General features: G+C 39.1%; 1 protein-coding gene across 2 annotated transcripts; it reads left to right on the top strand.

The window, feature by feature from the left end:
- The first annotated feature begins 2,398 nt into the window (after positions 1-2,398).
- On the top strand, positions 2,399-3,696 carry ARL14 (ARF like GTPase 14). 2 transcript variants are annotated; one of them, XM_017848575.1, is made up of 2 exons: positions 2,414-2,536; positions 2,723-3,665. In XM_017848575.1, the coding sequence occupies exons 1-2, from the start codon at positions 2,443-2,445 to the stop codon at positions 3,163-3,165; spliced, it is 537 nt and encodes a 178-aa protein (XP_017704064.1). In that variant the 5' UTR covers positions 2,414-2,442; the 3' UTR covers positions 3,166-3,665. The 2 variants fall into 2 exon arrangements, with proteins under 2 accessions (XP_017704003.1, XP_017704064.1); XM_017848514.1 differs by having other exon boundaries at positions 2,399-3,696.
- The last annotated feature ends 15,182 nt before the right edge of the window (positions 3,697-18,878 follow it).

Raw genomic sequence — 18,878 nt, 5'->3', positions numbered from 1 at the left:
TTTATTTTTATTAGGTCACATGTCTTTTACCTTCTCCCCAGTGAAAGCCAACTAAAGGCAAGCCTAGTTTATCTTTGTGACCTCCCTGGCATCTAGCACAGACTAGGCAATCAATATGTTTATTTCCTGAATGGTTAGATGAATAAATCAATGAACAAATGAAAACGGTATCTTTGGCCTCTGAGACATAGCGAGTTGGTTAAGAACTTAATTCTTTAAAAAGGGTTACAGAATTTCTTCATACGTGTGCTTTCTGCATCTAAAATAGTCTACTTATTTTGTATAAAACTCTAAATAAATTTTAGTTTTAATAAAAAACATGTAAATCACATTGTATAGCTCTTTTAAAAATCATGTTGGTAAGCATTGAGGGAAGTCTTTCAATCTGGCAAGTTCATTCTTTAGCTTTGGGAAGTGGTCCTGTATTATTTCTTTATAATTTCCTCTTGTGCATATTTTTTTTTTCTCTCTGGAATAAGTCCTACAAATCAGACTTCTGAGTTAAGACTTCTGAGTTAATCCACTATATTTTTTATCTTTTCTTCCATATTTTCTATCTTCAACTTTCTGAAAGACTCCTTCAACATTGTCTTCCAGCCTACAGGTATTACTATTCTTTAAAATTTTTTGAAATTTGTGTTTTATTTTAGGAGTTTTGTTTTATTCTCCGAGTGGTCTGTTTAATACCATCCATTTTTTGTCGTATGCATGTAATGTCTTCTCAAGTCTGTACAAAAATAGTAATTAGAATTTAATGAAAATGTTCTTCCATTCCCTTCATTAGCTCTGTTTAAGCTTTCTTAAAAGTTCTTATTTTCATCTTGGTCTCTCTCTTATTCATATTGAAGGCATGCTATGCATTAAGTATAGAAACTTCTGTGCACTGCAAAGCTGATTGGGAATTCTATGTATGTAAGCAAGTTTGCCAACTGCCAGGTTGGCTATGGGTTAATTACATGTTGACTTAGGCATTATGGTCAGAAACTCCCAACTGTCAAAAATGGAGGTCTTTTTTCTGAGATCTTTCAATTTCTTTAACAAAAAACTCTTTAGAATTTTGCCTGGGAATAAATATCTAGTTGGTGAAGACAGCCAGCAGAAGTGTGTGTGTGTATGTGTGTGTGTGAGAGAGACAGAGTGTGTGTGTGTGTGTGTGTGTGTGTGTGTATGTGTTCTGTTTATTTTGGCCTCTTGTTAACCTTCTTCTGTTTTTAGTCCTTTATTTCATCCCTTCTTTCTGCCATACCTGTCACCTCGTCTATCTCCTGTGCATCAGCACTCCAAGGCTTGGTTTTATCCTGCTATATCAGTTACCACTCATTTTTCCATCTAGTTTCCATTTTCCAGAATTTTGTTAAAATCTCTCACCCTCTGATGAATTATCTTGTTGTTTTGTTATGGATTTACATGGTATTTTTTGTTTGTTTTTTTGTTTTTTTTGAGACGGAGTCTCACTGTCACCAGGCTGGAGTATAGTGGTGCGATCTGGGCTCACTGCAACCTCCAACTCCCTGGTTCAAGCGATTCTCCTGTCTCAGCCTCCTGAGTAGCTGGGATTATAGGCATGGGCCACCATGCCCAGCTAATTTTTTTGTATTTTTAGTAGAGACGGAGTTTCACCATGTTGGTCTTGATCTCCCGGCCTCGTGATCCACCCACCTCGGCCTCCCAAAGTGCTGGGATTACAGGCGTGAGCCACCATGCCCAGCCTACATGTTCTTTTAATGCCTTTACCATTATTCTGTGGCATCGTGGGAAGGAGAGGAAATAAATACATGTATTTATTTGCCATCTTTAATTGGACTGCTTAATGTAAAAGTGTTTGTGTTATAAATTCCCCCTTATATATTTGGTTTTGTGACTGCAGTCGTGTAAATTCTCTGCCTAGAAGTTTAAAGAAAGTGATTCTGTATGTGATTAGGGTAAGGTTCAGATAACCTTGGGTGGTTTAAGGTTTCCTAGTGAGTAATCTGGACAAGGGGGATTTAAGATACTGCAGACAGAGTGTGAGAATAACTCTCTCTTCATGACTTAAGAAGACTGGCTCCTTATTTACAATTGGGATAAGATAAATGGTTGAATACCTAGAGAAGTTCTACAAAAGTTACACAAAAGTTTACTTAAATTTAAGTTAAAAGTTAGTTAAAATGAAAAGTTAAGTTTTCGTTCTGCTGCTAAACCATGCTCCTCTGCATGTTGAACCTTCAGTTTCCTCTAGATTTCTAGCACCTGAAAGAAAACAAAACTGCAGCCAGGTAGGCCTCCCCTAATCTTACTCATTTACAGAGAATTTCCCCTTTGAGTCACCGTAGCATTGGCTGGTTACTCACACCACAGATCCCTCAGGATTGGCTGGGACTGCAAATAAAATACTGTTTGCCTGTAATCAAGTTGATAAGCTAGAACATAAACACATCTAGGTTCTTGTTCTTAGAATACAGCATGAAGCATTTGCTTTCTTCTTTCTTTCTAACATTTTCATGCGAGATCCAGAAAGGACTCATTGTCTCTGGCCATTCGAAGAAAGTAAGAAAAGGTATTTAAAGAGAGAGAGAGAGAGAGAGAGAGGGAGAGAGAAAAGCTAAAATGGGTTTGCTGGGTTCTAAAAATCCCCAAACCAAACAAGCCCAAATTCTTCTTTTGGGACTTGACTCAGCTGGGAAGTCTACTCTCCTTTATAAATTAAAGCTTGCTAAGGATATTACCACCATTCCTACAATAGGTTTCAATGTGGAGATGATCGAGTTGGAAAGGAGTCTTTCACTCACAGTCTGGGATGTTGGAGGACAGGAAAAAATGAGAACTGTTTGGGGCTGTTACTGTGAGAACACCGATGGGTTGGTGTATGTTGTGGACAGCACAGACAAACAGCGACTGGAAGAGTCTCAGAGACAGTTTGAGCACATTTTGAAGAATGAACACATTAAAAATGTGCCTGTTGTTCTATTAGCCAACAAACAAGACATGCCTGGAGCTCTGACTGCTGAGGACATCACCAGAATGTTCAAAGTGAAGAAGCTTTGCAGTGACCGGAACTGGTATGTGCAACCCTGCTGTGCCCTCACAGGGGACGGGCTGGCCCAGGGGTTCAGGAAATTAACTGGATTTGTGAAGAGCCACATGAAATCAAGAGGAGACACTTTGGCATTCTTCAAGCAGAACTGAGACTGTGAAAAATCCAGGTCTCAACAGAGACACTGATGAAGTTGAAAGGGTAATTGTTTTTCTATGCCAAATGAGGAAATAAAATTATTGGGATGACAAACTTTTCCTGAGATGTTATTTCATTTACATTTAGTTAAACAACTTAGAATGATATCTAGAAAATATTTATTTTTCAGCCAGAAACTTTAGCAAACTGTGGCAATGCTCACTGGGAATGAAAATGTATAATGTTCTACAAATTTTTATCACATTGGATGACTTTGAATATAGTAGTCACATTTGGGACCAAATAAATTACCGCATTATTAATTGTATGTGACTACTAGAACAAAGTTTTAGTAAGCTGTCTGCTAATAGAGTCAGAATTCTTCCAGATTGTTTCCAGCTGTAACAGGTATTGAATTTCCACCATGCTCCTACGTAATAGCTGGGTGGTGTAAAAAACGAACTTCAAATTATGGAGTGGAAAAAGTGTAATGTTAACAGCTTGTAAATTTGTGTCCCCTAAATAAAGCTTTCTTATTTCCTAAATAAAGCTTTTCTTCTGGATTCCTGCCAGTTTTTTTGAAATCTATTGCTGGGAACTTCCTCCAGTGAATCTTAAACAATGAACTTCAGGCTGCTAATTGCTCAGAGGCTGTGTTCTGCCATAGGGAGCAGAGTGTATAAACTTAAAGGTCTGGTGATCGGGGTAGCACCTTGGAGTTTAGGGGCTCAAGACTCAGCTCTAGGCTACAGCCCTGAGTCTCACTTCCTTGAAATTCAGTTTAACAGCCATTGCTTGGAAACATATGTGCAGCTCATTGTACTGATCAAACAGGAACCAGACCTAGACTTTGCTCTCAGAGACCTACAATTTACAGCAGGAAACAACATAAAACTAGCAGCTAGAGTAGGGCAATAAGTGCTATGTGCGATCGCGGGAGACACTCTTTTTAACCAGGGAAACAAGAAATGCTTACTGCAGGAGATGGTATTTTAGAGGGTCCCTCACTCCCATTGACCCTACAAAGGTAAAGATTAGTCACTGGAAGTTCCCATCACTAGGAAACTTTCCAGAGGCATTGGGCGGGAGGGCAGGTGAGTGGGCAAACGAGCTGGAGAATGGAATGGAAGTCCCCTGAGAAGCTCAGAACTCCCAGGGAGGCCCTGGTACAAACAGACAACACTTTCCTCCTACCCCACTTCCAACAATGCTCATTTGGGGCTGGAAGCAGAGCTCAAGCATCCATAGCAGCCCCTAGAACTCCAAATCTTAAGGTCACAGAGGAAAAAAGGGGGTAAAATAAACCAAGGATGCCAGCCTTGGATTCCTCTTATGATTTTCTTCTCTCGTCTTAGCTATTTGTTCAGCAAAGATCCGAGCACTACCTTCTGTGCTACGTGGTAGAGATTCAAATAATAAACTAGACACACACGTAATAATAGTTACTGTGGGATGAGTACTTGTGGGTGCCAGGCACTGTGTGCTAAGCACTTTCATACATCTTCCCATTTAATGTTCACAACTGCCCAAAGAGAAACAGGCATTATCTAAATTTTAAAGATGAGTGTACTGAGTCTAAACAAGATTACACAACAACCACCACAAAAAAACTACTTGGTATTTAACTGAGGAGTAGCAACAGAGCCAAGATTCAAATTCAGGTGTGTCTCACTCCAGGGTCTGTGCTGTTAGGTGTTCTGACATTGTTTTACAAATAAGGTATAGTCTCTGTCTTCAGTGAACTTACCACATGCAATTAAGAATAAATCAGGCCAACATACATTACTTCTATAATAAAAATGTTCTTAGAAAAAATTAACTAGGCAGAATAAATTAAGTTCAATAACAGAGATATAAAAAACATGGAAGACTGGCAAAAAGTTTCATGATTTCAGGGAGATCTCAGGGGGGTGGCAATGTTAAATGCTTTGTAGTAGAACTTTTCCTGTTTTGGAACATAATTAAAATCTCAAATATGTATCTTCCTTTACAATTTCTCCGTGTGTGTTTTTATGGAATCTTCTTAGTAACCTTAAATTGGAAGTCACCAACTTATTTCTACAAAAAATGCCCTCTGGTGCTTGTGTATCTTGGTAATCTGAATTAAGTCGAGCCCTTTATGGCCCAGTCTTGGCATGATGTAAAAGTTGAAGAAAACAGCCTGTTAAAATACTGAAAGAAACCCAGATCTTCACTTTAGAAAGCCCCTGGGTGTATGTGTTGGGTGTGGTGGGCAAATGCATTCTTCATGTAGAGAAAAACTTATAAAGTAGCCTTTTCCTGTCATTTCAACATCTCCCCCCATATAGCAGCTATTCCTTAAAATCTCTGTTAATATTCTCCCCAAAACGTGTACCCTCCTCATGCTTTTCTCCTTTCTTCCCTGGGATCCAGGGATTCAGTCTATTTTCCTCCATCGGTCACTTTCTTTCTTTCTTTTTTTTTTTTTTTTTGAGACGAGGTCTCACTCCGTCGCCCAAGCTGGAGTACAGTGGCGCGAGCTCAGCTCACTGCAACATCCACCTCCCAGGTTCAAGCGATTCTCTTGCCTCAGCCTCCCGAGTAGCTGGGACTACAGGTGCGCACCACCATGCCAGGCTAATTTTTGTATTTTTCAGTAGAGACAGAGTTTCACCATGTTGGCCTAGCCAGGCTGGTCTCGAAGCTTTCTTTTTGAGTTAATTTTATCAGTCTTTATTTGGCAATTCCCTCCTGCTCTCTGCAGTATGATCTTGTCTGCCGTCCAACACACACACATGCACATGCATGCACATCCATACACCTGTGCACTCTTCACCCTGGTCTACTAATAAAGCCCGAGACTGAGGGACGGGAAAAAAACTAGGTGGACAGTAGCAAAATATTTCTTGACAGATGAGAGAAAGGCTTGATATTTATTATTGTCATACATTTTATTTCATTTTTATTTTGTGCATTCCTTCCAGGTGTTTATCTTTATATTTTTATTTTATTTTGTGTATTCTTTAAAATGAATTTTATCATGTATATTTGAGGTTTATGTTATGATGTTTTAGGACACATATAGATACTAAAATGATTACTATAGTAAAGCAAATTACCGTACCTATCATCTCACATTGTGACTTTCTTGTATGTGACAAGAGTGACTAAAATCTATTCATTAATATTTAACAAAAATCCTAAATGCCATGTAATTTTGCTCTATCATTTATCTGTAACAAGGTAAAACTTAACTTATCAAAATAGCATGCTGCCATGGATTTAATAGCAACAAAAGCATAACACTTCTGAAATATTCCTTGCCTAAAGAGTTAAAGAATAAATCTTAAATCTTTGAGATAAAGGTAAATATCAGTTAAATTTTCTGAAAAGTGAATATCAGATAAATATTTCTATCTGATTTTCTAAGCATTGTAAATGACAAAAATCTCAACAGGGCATAAGAATAAATAATGGCGAATAAATAAAACACCCACAGTGACTGATGTGTGTGTGTGTGTGTGTATATATTATATATATATATATATACTTTTTTTTTTTTTTAAGGCAGAGTCTCACTCTGTCTCACCCTGTCTCACCCAGGCTGGAGTGCAGTGGTGCGATCTTGGCTCACTGCAGCCTCCACCTGCTGGGTTCAAGCGATTCTCCTGTCTTAGCCTCCTGAGTAGCTAGGACTACAGGCGTGTGCCACCACACCTGGGTAATTTTGTATTTTTGGTAGAGACGGGGTTTTCACCATGTCAGCCAGGTTGGTCTCAAACTCCTGACCTCAGGTAATCTGACCTCCTCGGCCTCCCAAAGTACTGAAATTACAGGCATGAGCCGCTGTGCCCAGCCGTGACTGACATATATTAAGTTAATTTGTCAGTTTAAAAAGCCGAACATGCCTATGTTCTGATAATGAACAAACTGGGTTTTACCAAACTAAGGAAGACCAGGTATGGAAAGAGCCCTGCAGTTCTAGCTCCCGGTAGGTGGTACTGAGAGGCAGTCTTGGAGGCCAACTGAATTCCTGCAGTGTGTTGACCATGTGGAGGAACTAACCTAAAAAGAGCAACCCTCCGCTGTGTTCTGCTTTGCAAACCTTGAGTTGGCCGACTCTCGTTTGCATGAGCTCTCTCACGACAGAGATAGAGACAGAGACACAGAAGGACAGCCAGAAATAGAGAGAACTCCTTTGGCAGTGCCAATGAGTATTTTAACATAATAACATAATTTAATAATGTCACAGAGGTTCCAGTCCACCAGATTTTTAGCACAGTTGAATTACTTTAAGCATAAGATACCACACTTTACCTTGAAAGTACTACACAAATAGAAAAGATGGTTATTAGATGACTTAACCATGTAAGTAGCATTTTCACAAATATTATCTCATTTCGTTCTCACCAAATCTTATGAGGGAGGCATAGCAAATATCAACCCAATTTTAAGGATATGAGGAAACTAATTAAGCAGTTACCAAAAAAAAAAAAAAAAAAAAAAAAAAAAAACCCCACACACACATAGGCTGGGCGCAGTGGCTCAAGTCTGTAATCCCAGCACTTTGGGAGGCTGAGGCAGGCGGATCACGAGGTCAAGAGATTGAGACCATCCTGGCCAACATGGTGAAACCCCATCTTTACTAAAAATACAAAAAATTAGCTGGGTGAGGTGGCACATGCCTGTAGTCCCAGCTACTTGGGAGGCTGAGGCAGGAGAATCACTTGAAACTGGGAGGCAGAGGTTGCAGTGAGCCGAGATTGCGCCACTGAACTCCAACCTGGGTGACAGGGAGAGACTCCATCTCAAAAAAAAAAAAAAAGAAAAGAAAAGAAAAGAAAGAGAATGTACATGAGTAAATTAGAGGTAGGGAATGGCAGGGAGTGTAAGGCTCATTTACATAAGGATTCTGAAAACAACCCTCTACACTTTTGGTTGGAGACCTACAACATTGAAGACCTGAGGAAGGTGTATTCTAAGTTGGAGAACAGCAATTTTAAGAGCTGTGAGGCAGTAACGAGCTGGGAGTGACAGAAGGGCATTGAGGCCAGTATGAACGGGTAGGGAGATGGGTGGGAGAAATAGAAAGTGGGCATCAGCTAGGGAAAGAAGTGAATGGAGAGGTTTAAAGCAGGTGTATGATATAATCAGATGTTCACTGTTACAAGACCTTCTTGGCAGAATTCTGTGTGGAGAATGCAGCCATCCAGGTGAGAATTGGTGGTGGCCTCATGGTAGTGGGATTGAGAAGTGGTCAGAAGGGAGAGGTATTTTGAAGGGTAAACTGACAGGATTCATTGGTGGATGTAGGATCCAAGGGGGAAAGGAAGATATCTTTTAGATTTTTGACCCAAGAAACACTGTATCCTGTAGACCCATTTGGTTTCTAGAAACAAAGAGATTTAATGGTAAAACCTATATGTGCCACATTATAGCTAAATTCATTGTATCATAATATTTATGTATGTGTGTTTGTTTGTTTGAGATGGAGTCTCGGAGTCTCGCTCTGTCACCAGTGTCTCCTGCTACACATGCACACACACACACACACTTGCAATCATCTTGACACTTTATACTTAAGCACTTTATCATGTATCTACTTAGAATCACCCTTCTCCTATGTAACCATATTTGGGCTTCTTTTCTCTTCCTGTTTCTCTCTCTTTCTCTTTCTACCCGCCCCCCTCACCACCACCTTCTGCTACACATGTACCCACACGCGCACGCACACACACACACAGTTGCAATCATCCTGACACTTCACACTTAAATACTTTATTGTGTATCTCCTTAAAATAGCCCTTCTTCTATATAACCACAGTGCCATTAATTTACACATAAAACTTCAAGCATTAATTCAATATTATCAAACAGTCTATAAGCAAATTCCCCCAGGATACCCGATACCATCTACAGAACTTGTTTGATCCAGAATCTATTGCATTTGGCCATGGCACTTTTAATTTAGAATATTTTCCCCACCTTTTCCTAGTTTTTCATGTCCTAGAAATTTTTAAGGAGTTCAGGCCAGACAATTTATGTCCCACAGTCTGGATTTGTCTGTTTCTTCATGATTGGATTCAGGTTAAACATTTTTGGCAAGAATATTCTACAGATGCTATTGCACTTCCCACCGTATCCACTAGGGAGTACATAGTGTCAGTTTGTCCTCTTATTGGTGACACTAACTTTATTACTAGCTTTTCCCATGATAAAAATATAATTGTTTTCCTCTGTGTTAATAAGTGGCTTGATATGTATTTGAAAGGATAAATATGATCTTTTGAGAGCTTATGAATATCCCATTCCCCAAAAGCCTTTCACTTGATGGTTTTGGCTTCCATTAATGATCTTTACCTGAATCAGTTATTGCATTGGGAACTACAAAATGGTGATTTTCCTACTAAATCTCTAAGCTGGCATTCCTCTATAAATACAAGCTTTATCACCCGTATCCATCCTTTCTCTCTCTCTCTTTCTCATCGCTATGGACTCACAGGCACTTTGTAATTTCAAAGTTTTATAATTCAGTGCTATTTAAACTCAGGTCCATGGATCAGCAAAATCAGCATTGCCTGTGAGCTGCTTAGAAATGTAAATTCCTGCTCCCTCCCTCTCCACCACCCCAGACTAACTAATCAGAATCTTGGTTGGGGGCAAGGGGTGTCCAGGAATTTGTGTTGTGACCAACACTGTTATACAGTCCTCCCTCAGTATCCATGGAGAATTGGTTCCAAGACCTCCCCAAGATACCAAAATCTGAGGATACTTAAGTCCTTGATATAAATGGCATAGTATTTGCATATAACCAACCCACATCCTCCCATACACTTTAAATCATTTTAGATTACTTATAATACAATGTAAATGCTATGTAAATAGTTGTTATACTGTATTGTTTAAAGAATAATGACAAGAAAAGGGGTCTGTATATGCTCAGAACAGACACAATTTGATATGTATTTGAAATGATAAATATGATCTTTTGAGAGCTTATGAATATCCTATTCACCAAAAGCCTTTCACTTAATGATTTTGGCCTCCACTGATGATGAGCTTTAAATATGAGCTTTAAAGTTTTATAATTCAGTGCTATTTAAACTCAGGTCCATGGATCAGGACCAGGCTGGAGTACAGTGGCGCAATCTTGGCTCACTGCAGCCTCTGCCTCCCGGGTTCACACCATTGTCCTGTCTCAGCCTCCCAAGTAGCTGGGACTACAGGCGCCCATCACCACGCCCGGCTAATTTTTTGTATTTTTAGTAGAGACGGGGTTTCACCATGTTAGCCAGGATGGTCTCGATCTCCTGACCTCGTGATCCACCCACCTCGGCCTCCCAAAGTGCTAGGATTACAGGCTTGAGCCACTGCGCCTGGCCAACAACCTGATTCTTACATATCGCTCCTCAAGTTATACATAAGGTATAATATAATACAACCTTGTACTTCTAAGTCAGATTGGACTTTCTTTCACTTTAAAGCATTTTTTCACACGAGTTTAATGTACGTATTTTAGTTGCCAATGAATGAGGAACGTAAGAGACCGTGGTGACGACACCAGCTTCTGTTTAATGGGATAACCCCCAGTAGCCTCATAGTTTTATTTCTGCTCTTGCTTTAATAATGTATTTTACATGTATTCTAAAGTTTAATATAACATAAAACGCACAGATCCCCATTTGTAAAATGCATGTATAGAATATGTAAAATACATAAAATATCTAGGTAGTTGTATATAAGTGACTAGAATTCTGTACAGTTCTCAATATTTTCCAAAGTTTCTACAGTGAACATGTGTTACTTTTATATTCAGTGATAACACACTTTATTTTTAAAGGAGCTGTTTAATTTTCATAGCGTATATAAACCATGAGTTGACAATGCATGTATGGCCTTAGAACTGTCATTTCAAATGCATTAATCTAAAGTATTAAGAAGTCCTTTTAAAGACCAGAAGTATTGTAATGTATAGACACATGGGGGCACTGTAACCAAGTATTAATAATCAAAGAAAAACAAATCCAATAACCAAAACAGTTAACGTATTGAAAATTCACTGTAGTCCAGGTTCTGTTCTTAGCATTTACATGTATTATCTCATTTAATCCTCACATTAAATCCGGGGAATACCCTTATTATCCTCATTAGTACAGTGATCTGAGACTCAAAGCTATGCAGCCACCTAAAATTGTAAAAAGCATTTACTGTGGCCTTTTATACATAATCAAGCTTTCACTATCAGTTGTTTGGTGAGAACTCTATACCGTACTTCTGTGCAAAAGTTTAATTCTCTCTTAAGTCATGGCCTGCTTCATACTATTAAATGCTTTCTCGGCTGGGTGCAGTGGCTCATGCATGTAATCTCAGCACTTTGGGAGGCTGAGGCGGACGGATCACTTGAGGTCAGGAGTTCGAGACCAGCCTGGCCAATACGGTGAAACCCCATCTCTACCAAAAATACAAAAATTAGCCGGGCATGGTGGTGTGCGCCTGTAGTCCCAGCTACTCAGGAGGCTGAGTCAGGAGAATCGCTTGAACTCGGGAGGTGGAGGTTGCAGTGAGCCGAGATTGCGCCACTGTAATCCAGCTTGGGCAACAAGAGCGAAACTCCATCTAAGAAAGAAAGAAAGAAAGGAAGGAAGGAAGGAAGGAAGGAAGGAAGGAAGGAAGGAAGGAAGGAAGGAAGGAAGGGAGGGAAACCAAAAACTAAAAAAACTCAAATATTCTCTCTGTTGCTCTCTTCAGAGTCTAAGGACAGCTAGGGAGCAGAGAATCTATATTTAATAAAATTTGGTTTCTTCATCAGCAATATATCATAAAATTACAGAAAGTTAGAAAAAATGGATAAATATAACTATTAGCATTTTGCTGCATTTTCTTGCAGTCTTAATTCTTCTTCAATGTGTATATAATTCAATGTATCATTTAAAATTGTATTTATGTTTTAACAGGTAAACAAAAATTGTATATATTTATGATGTACAATGTGACATTTCAAAATATCTATACAGTTTGGGATGGCTCAATTAATATATGCATTACCTCACATACTTATTTTTCTATGGTGAGAACACAAAATCTACTCTGTTAGTGATGTTCAGTTATACAATACATTGTTATCAACTATAATCACCATGTTATAAAATAGATCTCTTGAACTCATTCCTCCTGAGTGAAATTTTGTATCTTTTGACTGATATCTACCTGCACCAAGCCTGGTAATCACCATTCTACTCTCTGATTTTATTGAGTTCAACCTTTTAAGATTCCCCATTTATGTGAGATCATGTAGTATTTGTCTCAATATATCATTTTGATAATTTGGTAATTCAAGTTTTTTCTTTTATCATCACATTCACATATTATATACCTTTACCATGTTATATATCTTTTAGAACCATCAATTTTCAATGTTACCTCATTTCCAATGTAGTAGACATATCATATTAAATGTTAGGTAGTTGCACACAATTGTAGGTTTTTAACCATTTCTCTACCATTAGTTTTTTACATTGCAGTCAATTTTTCATGTTGTAAATAATTCAGCAAAAGCATTTTCATGCATGTACTGCCACCCCCATATTTATTACTTCATTCACTGATGAATCTGGGCAAAGTACATTGAAAAGTTTCTGGAAAGGGTTCAACATTCTAGGTGCTATTAAAAGCATTTGTGATTAGTGGAGGTTAAAATGTCAACATTAACAGGAGTTTGGAAGAAGTCAATTCCAACCCTCATGGATGACTTTGAGGGAGTTCAAGACTTCAGTGGAGGGGGTCACTGCAGATGTGATGGAAATAGCAAGATAACTACAATTAGAAGTGGAGTCTGAAGATGTGACTGCATTTCTGCAATCTCATGATCCAAGTTTAGCAAATAAGGAGTTGTCTTTTATACATGAGCAAAGAAAGTGGTTTCTTGAGACAGAATCTATTGAGATTTCCTTCTTGAGAGAGAAGGAAAAGAGAGGTCTGGAGTTCCTCAGAGTGGCAACTACATGCTATATCTGAAAGTAAGAGAGTGGGATGGGTAGGGGTGGGTCACATCTACTCAAACACCTCACTGCTCAGGCATCAGGAAGCATAATCCCATTATGTGCTGGGAAAGGGTAAAATTGGAAATATTTGGTGAACTAAATTATTATTAAAGATAAATATATATGTATTAATTTAACTAAGGAAGCAATTTGAGTAAGTTAGAGGTCATTTGAGGAGGCCTTATCTAAGGGAAATAGAGACTAGGGAAGGAACAGGAGATGGAGTGAGGGACTAATTGGGTGTGCCAGGCATGAAAGAGCAGAATGATAGCAGATTTTCAGTCTAGATGATTATAGGTGATTATAGGAAGGGTGATGTCAATGAGAAGATAAGGTGAGTGGTGCTTGTCAGCATGCAGCTGAGACACCTACATTTGACCTTACCTTTTGCTTGATAAGATCTACTATCTTCGCTTCAGGCCTTTTGCTCAGTATACTCTGCTTCTCCTTTGTGTTGAGTTACTGGAGATCCAGCTAGAAATCAGAATTGGTCCCTGCTCTGGGTGGATGGACAGATGCCATGGGTAAGGAACATACGCAGGAATTTTAGGGATATGTAAAGTGCTTTGTGTACATTACCTAATTTTTTAAATTATAATTTATGTTCTAGGGTTCATGTGCACAACGTGCAGGTTTGTTACACATGTCCGTCAATGACAGACTGGATTAAGAAAATGTGACACACATACACCATGGAATACTATGCAGTCATAAAAAGGATGAGTTCATGTCCTTTGTAGGGACATGGATGCAGCTGGAATACATTACTTGATTTAAACTTCAAAATATCTCATGAGTAAAATACAATTATGTTCCTTTTAAAGAAGAAGAATTATTAGACTATCTAGAATCCAGCTCTGCTACGTAATCTTGTGCCAGTTAGTTCACCCCTCTGAACCTTCAGTCTCTCCATTTTAAAAGGTGAATACTCCCTACACTGATGGTCATAGGGACTATGGTGTTGCGAAAGGGCCAGAGAGTGCACCAGCACACTGCCCTGACGTCCTCTCACCCTGCCAGGGCCTATGATCGAGAGAAAGGGGAGAGGGGCACCTAGCCCCACCCCTGGCCCTTGCAGTGAGATGATGTCATGCCCCTCAGTCTCCACACACTTGGGGCTGCCCTTGAGCTGTAGCCTACAGAGCAATGATTAGACCCTACTCCTGGCCCACACAGTGCACTGACATCATGCCCTACTGGCTGCTGCTGCATGCTGATGCTGACATCACCCTGTGGGTGTTCTCACCCCCGAGGACCCACAATCTCATTTGCTAGAGGGAGAGGCAGGTGCCAAGAGCAGTGGGGCTTGTGTGGAGTCGATGTGACATCAGCCTCAGTGACCAATAGCTCTGGACAACTTACAGGGCCATATCTGAACCTTGACCTTGGGGGTACCTTGTCTGATGATTGCACTGAGATTGCATGCAATAGGGATTGGTTATTTCTACAGAGCAATGTAGAGGCTGCCTCTCTGGAGGGGTAATGGAAGAACAACTTGACCTCCAATCTAAACTTTTAAAAAGTTGTATACATGTGTTGTCTCTACTCATTTCCCATTTACTCCTCAACCCATTCCAACTGTTAAAGATTATTTCTAAAAGGTAAAATCAGAAATCTATGCAAATATACAAACATAAAGTGAACATGTGTCAATTAACTCATTAATTAATAAAGGAACCAGTTGTCAATCTAAAATAAACAGCAGAGAGACCGACTCTCCAAAACAGTTAATTCAGGAATAGCAAGAAATTACAATTTGGGATGCAGGTTCTGTGTCAGGCCATAGGTGCATCCAAAGAGGTTTGGGTAAGAGCAGGCTTTTAAAAGAAAAAAGAATTACAGGCAACATGCTTTGAAACAAAGACCATTGGTTACAGGGGCTTGTCGCAGGAGTTGGCATTAGCTTATTGGTAGAGACAGCCATTGTTAGGCAAGTGTCCTTATGCAAGTGGCTTCTCTGGAATACTGCGATTTTGAGGAATTTCTTGCAATAATTCGTACTACAAACTTAGATGCCTGAGGGCTTCTTCTCCATAGCCTCCTGGCTCCATTTCATTAGATTTGAGGTAAGTGACTTCATTTTGACACTGATAACTTCACACAGTAAGACATTATGACTGTCTCAAAGAACCTTAAGAAGTACATAAATAGACAGTAGTATCCTGGAATGAATTTCTTTCCCCATCCTCTCTCTCATCCAGTGGATGAAAAAGATCTTTTGACTCATCTTCCAAATTGGATTAATCTTTTCTCCAGCTTCACAAACACCATCTTACTCTGAGCGAAATTATCTGTGGATCCGACTATTGCCTTCCAGTTCGCCTCACCTTCTGCCCCCCAAATCTGTTTGCTAGAGTTTCCAAAGTGATCTTTTTTAAAAAAAGAAGAAAAAGAACAACAATAAACTAGATCATGTTACTTCCCTTTGTAAAAGTCTTCCAAGGGCTTCTTTGCTTGGAGATTTAAATCCATACTCTTTGTGCTTGCTTACAAGGAAATATGTGATCTATCTGTGCCTCTTCTCGAATATCATGTACCAGTCTGCCTTCCCACAGTGCTCTAGGGCCTTCTGCTTAGAATGCTCTTCCTCCTGAATTTTCCACTGTCACCTCCTTTTCATTTTTAGATTTCAGCTTGAATATTGCCTTCTCAGGCCTTTCCAGACCCTGCATTCTAAACTGGCCACTCAATCATTCTTATTTAAAATGCTAAATATCAATCACTTTGATACAAAATTTGTGTATCATCCCTCTCTCCACCCCCAATAAAAATGAAAGTGCATAAGTTCAGCAAGAAAAGCTCTGATTTACACTGTTCACCAATGTCTTCTCAGCTAATAGGACACTTAATTGAGTTCAGCATGTTATCTTTTCATGCGTTGGGGTTTATCACTTAAATTAAGAAGTTACTATGAATATTGTCGCTGTTCTGATTTTGTAATAATCAGGACAGGCTAAACATTCACAATATTAAGACCATGCATGTATCCCTAGACCTAGTTCTTTCCCCAGGTCTGGTTTTATAAATGCTGGTGATAAACCAGGTCTGATATATTATATGATCATTTTGTGTGATCATATAATGGCTGTGATTCTAGGTTATCTTTGATCAACCTTAAGAAAAATGACAGTACAGTTAACATAGTAACTTTTGCAAAAAATCAGTGCTAATTTGCAGACTGTGGTCTAAAGAAGGGATAACCAAAGTAGAGAAATTTGATGGCACCAGTTGCTATTAAATGAATTGTAAAAATTACTGTATATACAAATTTAAAAATAAAAAATAAACAGTTAATTGTCATAACAAAAGGTCTAATTATTTAAAATAAGTACTACCTGAGATACATTTACAAACAATATTAGATTATTTTATGTGAAAAATACTTTGGATTAAAGAAAAAAGGTGTTAAAATATTTTCTGTGCTTGATTTCCAAAGCATATTATTGAAGATGATCTTTTGAGGATTCTAATAGTTCTTTTTCTCTTTTAATTGCTTAGATCATAATCTAGAAAAAGAATTTTAGGTTGATAATCCAATCTAAATTTCCAGTCACTATTTAGCAGACATTATTTGCTCCGTCTCTGGCCAAGCTCCATGTTAAATGAGAGAGGATTCCAAATAAGACCTGGTGAAGGTGACATTTGAGTTTCAATAAGAGTAGAGTGAAAATAGAAGTAGGTGAAAAGCAGAGAAACTGGTGCTTTAGGCAAAGGCATGAATTCAGGCCTTGTTCTGGAGACAGAATATAAATGAGATTAGCTGGAAGGGTTGGTGGGAGCCAAAACATCAGAGGCCGTAAAGTTGAGGAGTTAAGGTCTTACTCTGCATGGGAAGCCAACAGATTTTAGACTGAGTGTCATGGTCCTGTGTTGTTCGTGTTGTCATGGATAAGACTGTGCAACATTAGCTAAGTAATGGACACAAATAGACCTCACATACTTAATCAAAATCAATAGGGGCCAGGTACTAGTGATTATGAACAAAAGGAGTTTCCAGTAGACCTTGGAATTACACATTAGAGCTAAAGGACATATAAAAAAGATTTATTCATTTATCTTTCAGTCGTTATTTAGAGGGCACCAACCATGAGTCAGGCACACAGGGAGACCTCCAAGCTATTTTCAGTATGCTGAAAGACCTAAAAGAAAATTGTCTATTTCCTCTCAACAGGCTGAGTAGGGTGATTAAAATTTCTTGTTAGTTTGCTTTGGGTTGGAATTTATGGGAATTCACTATGGGAACACTGATAATCTCAGGCTGACCAGAAGCTCTGATAACAAAAGATAATAAAAAAGATGATAATTGGTATTTGGTTTTCTTAAAGAGAGAATGAACTGAAATTTAATGTAGTTTGCTAGGTAAAAGTATTCAGAATGTGGAAAAGCCAATGCAGGGAAGAATATTCAGGAGACAAAAGTAATGAAATTCAGATTCCCACCTTTACACAGTCTCTTTTATATAAATCCCAACCTGTTTCTCCTCCCCTAATTTCCACCTCAGTAATGGCCCCACAATTCTTTCCGCTACAAATCCCGGAAACCTGGGCATTCTTCTCAACTCCTGCCTCCATTTAGTTCTTCTATCAAATCACAAACCAAACTATTGACTCTACCTCTGAAACTTTTCTAGAATCTTACCTTCTTCTTTATTCACACTATTCTGGCCTCTGTTGGTGTCACAGGAGACACTCTTCCTTCACCATACTATGGCTTTTTCCTTTGTTTTGCAGAGTGGGTGGAATTCACAAACTAACTGTTGAACAAACCAAAGTCTGTGTAACCTTGCCCAGAAAGATTAATTATACATAATGCAACAGGGAATAAAATATGTCACAGTTGTCAAATTCTTCTGAGATACCCTTGTATGTCCAGAAGCTGTGCTAGCTAGTTATTGAGTTTTTATTAGAAAAGAAGGAGGCATGTGTCCTTCAGTGTCCTGAATGAGCTAGAAAGTTGTGATTGGGTATCATAATCTAATCTGCCTTAACTGAGATAAGCAAGAATGATGGGTTATTACCACAGGGTCACCATTCCTGCCCAAGGAAGTTATAACTATAATCGGATTACCTCTCCTCTTAGGCAGTTGGGCTTGGTATATGCATGCAGAAATGAAGGTGACAACTATTGCTTAGCATTGTCTTGGATAACTAATAAAACTAAAGTTAAAAGCAATTTATCAAACCACTTTCAACTTATTCCATATTCTGTAACTATTATCTCTTTGCACCTAGGAAAAGCAAAGTAAGACCTAGCCTAGTGAGGTACAAATTGTAATTGCTTACCCAGCAGCCATTTTTCCCCTTTTCTTATCATATTTGACGCACACATACACTGGCAATCCTGTATGTTTTTGTCAACCTTAATATTCATGAACTCAGAGGGGCGGAGCAAGATGGCCGAATAGGAACAGCTCCAGTCTCCAACTCCCAGCGCAAGTGACACAGAAGACTGGTGATTTCTGCATTTTCAACTGAGGTACTGGGGTCATCTCACTAGGGAGTGCCCGACAATCAGTGCTGGTCAATTGCTGCAGCCCGACCAGCGAGAGCTGAAGCAGGACGAGGCATCGCCTCACCTGGGAAGCGCAAGAGGGAAGGGAATCCCTTTTCCTAGCCAGGGGAACTGAGACACACAACACCTGGAAAATCGGGTAACTCCCACCCCAATACTGCGCTTTAAGCAAATGGGCACACCAGGAGAATACATCCCACACCTGGCAGGGAGGG

The sequence above is a fragment of the Rhinopithecus bieti genome, unplaced genomic scaffold (assembly GCF_001698545.2).
Source record: "Rhinopithecus bieti isolate Rb0 unplaced genomic scaffold, ASM169854v2 scaffold_55, whole genome shotgun sequence".
Taxonomy (NCBI): Eukaryota; Metazoa; Chordata; class Mammalia; order Primates; family Cercopithecidae; genus Rhinopithecus; species Rhinopithecus bieti.
The sequence above is the reverse complement of the archived record's forward strand: the minus strand, read 5'-3'. Positions and strand labels throughout refer to the sequence as shown.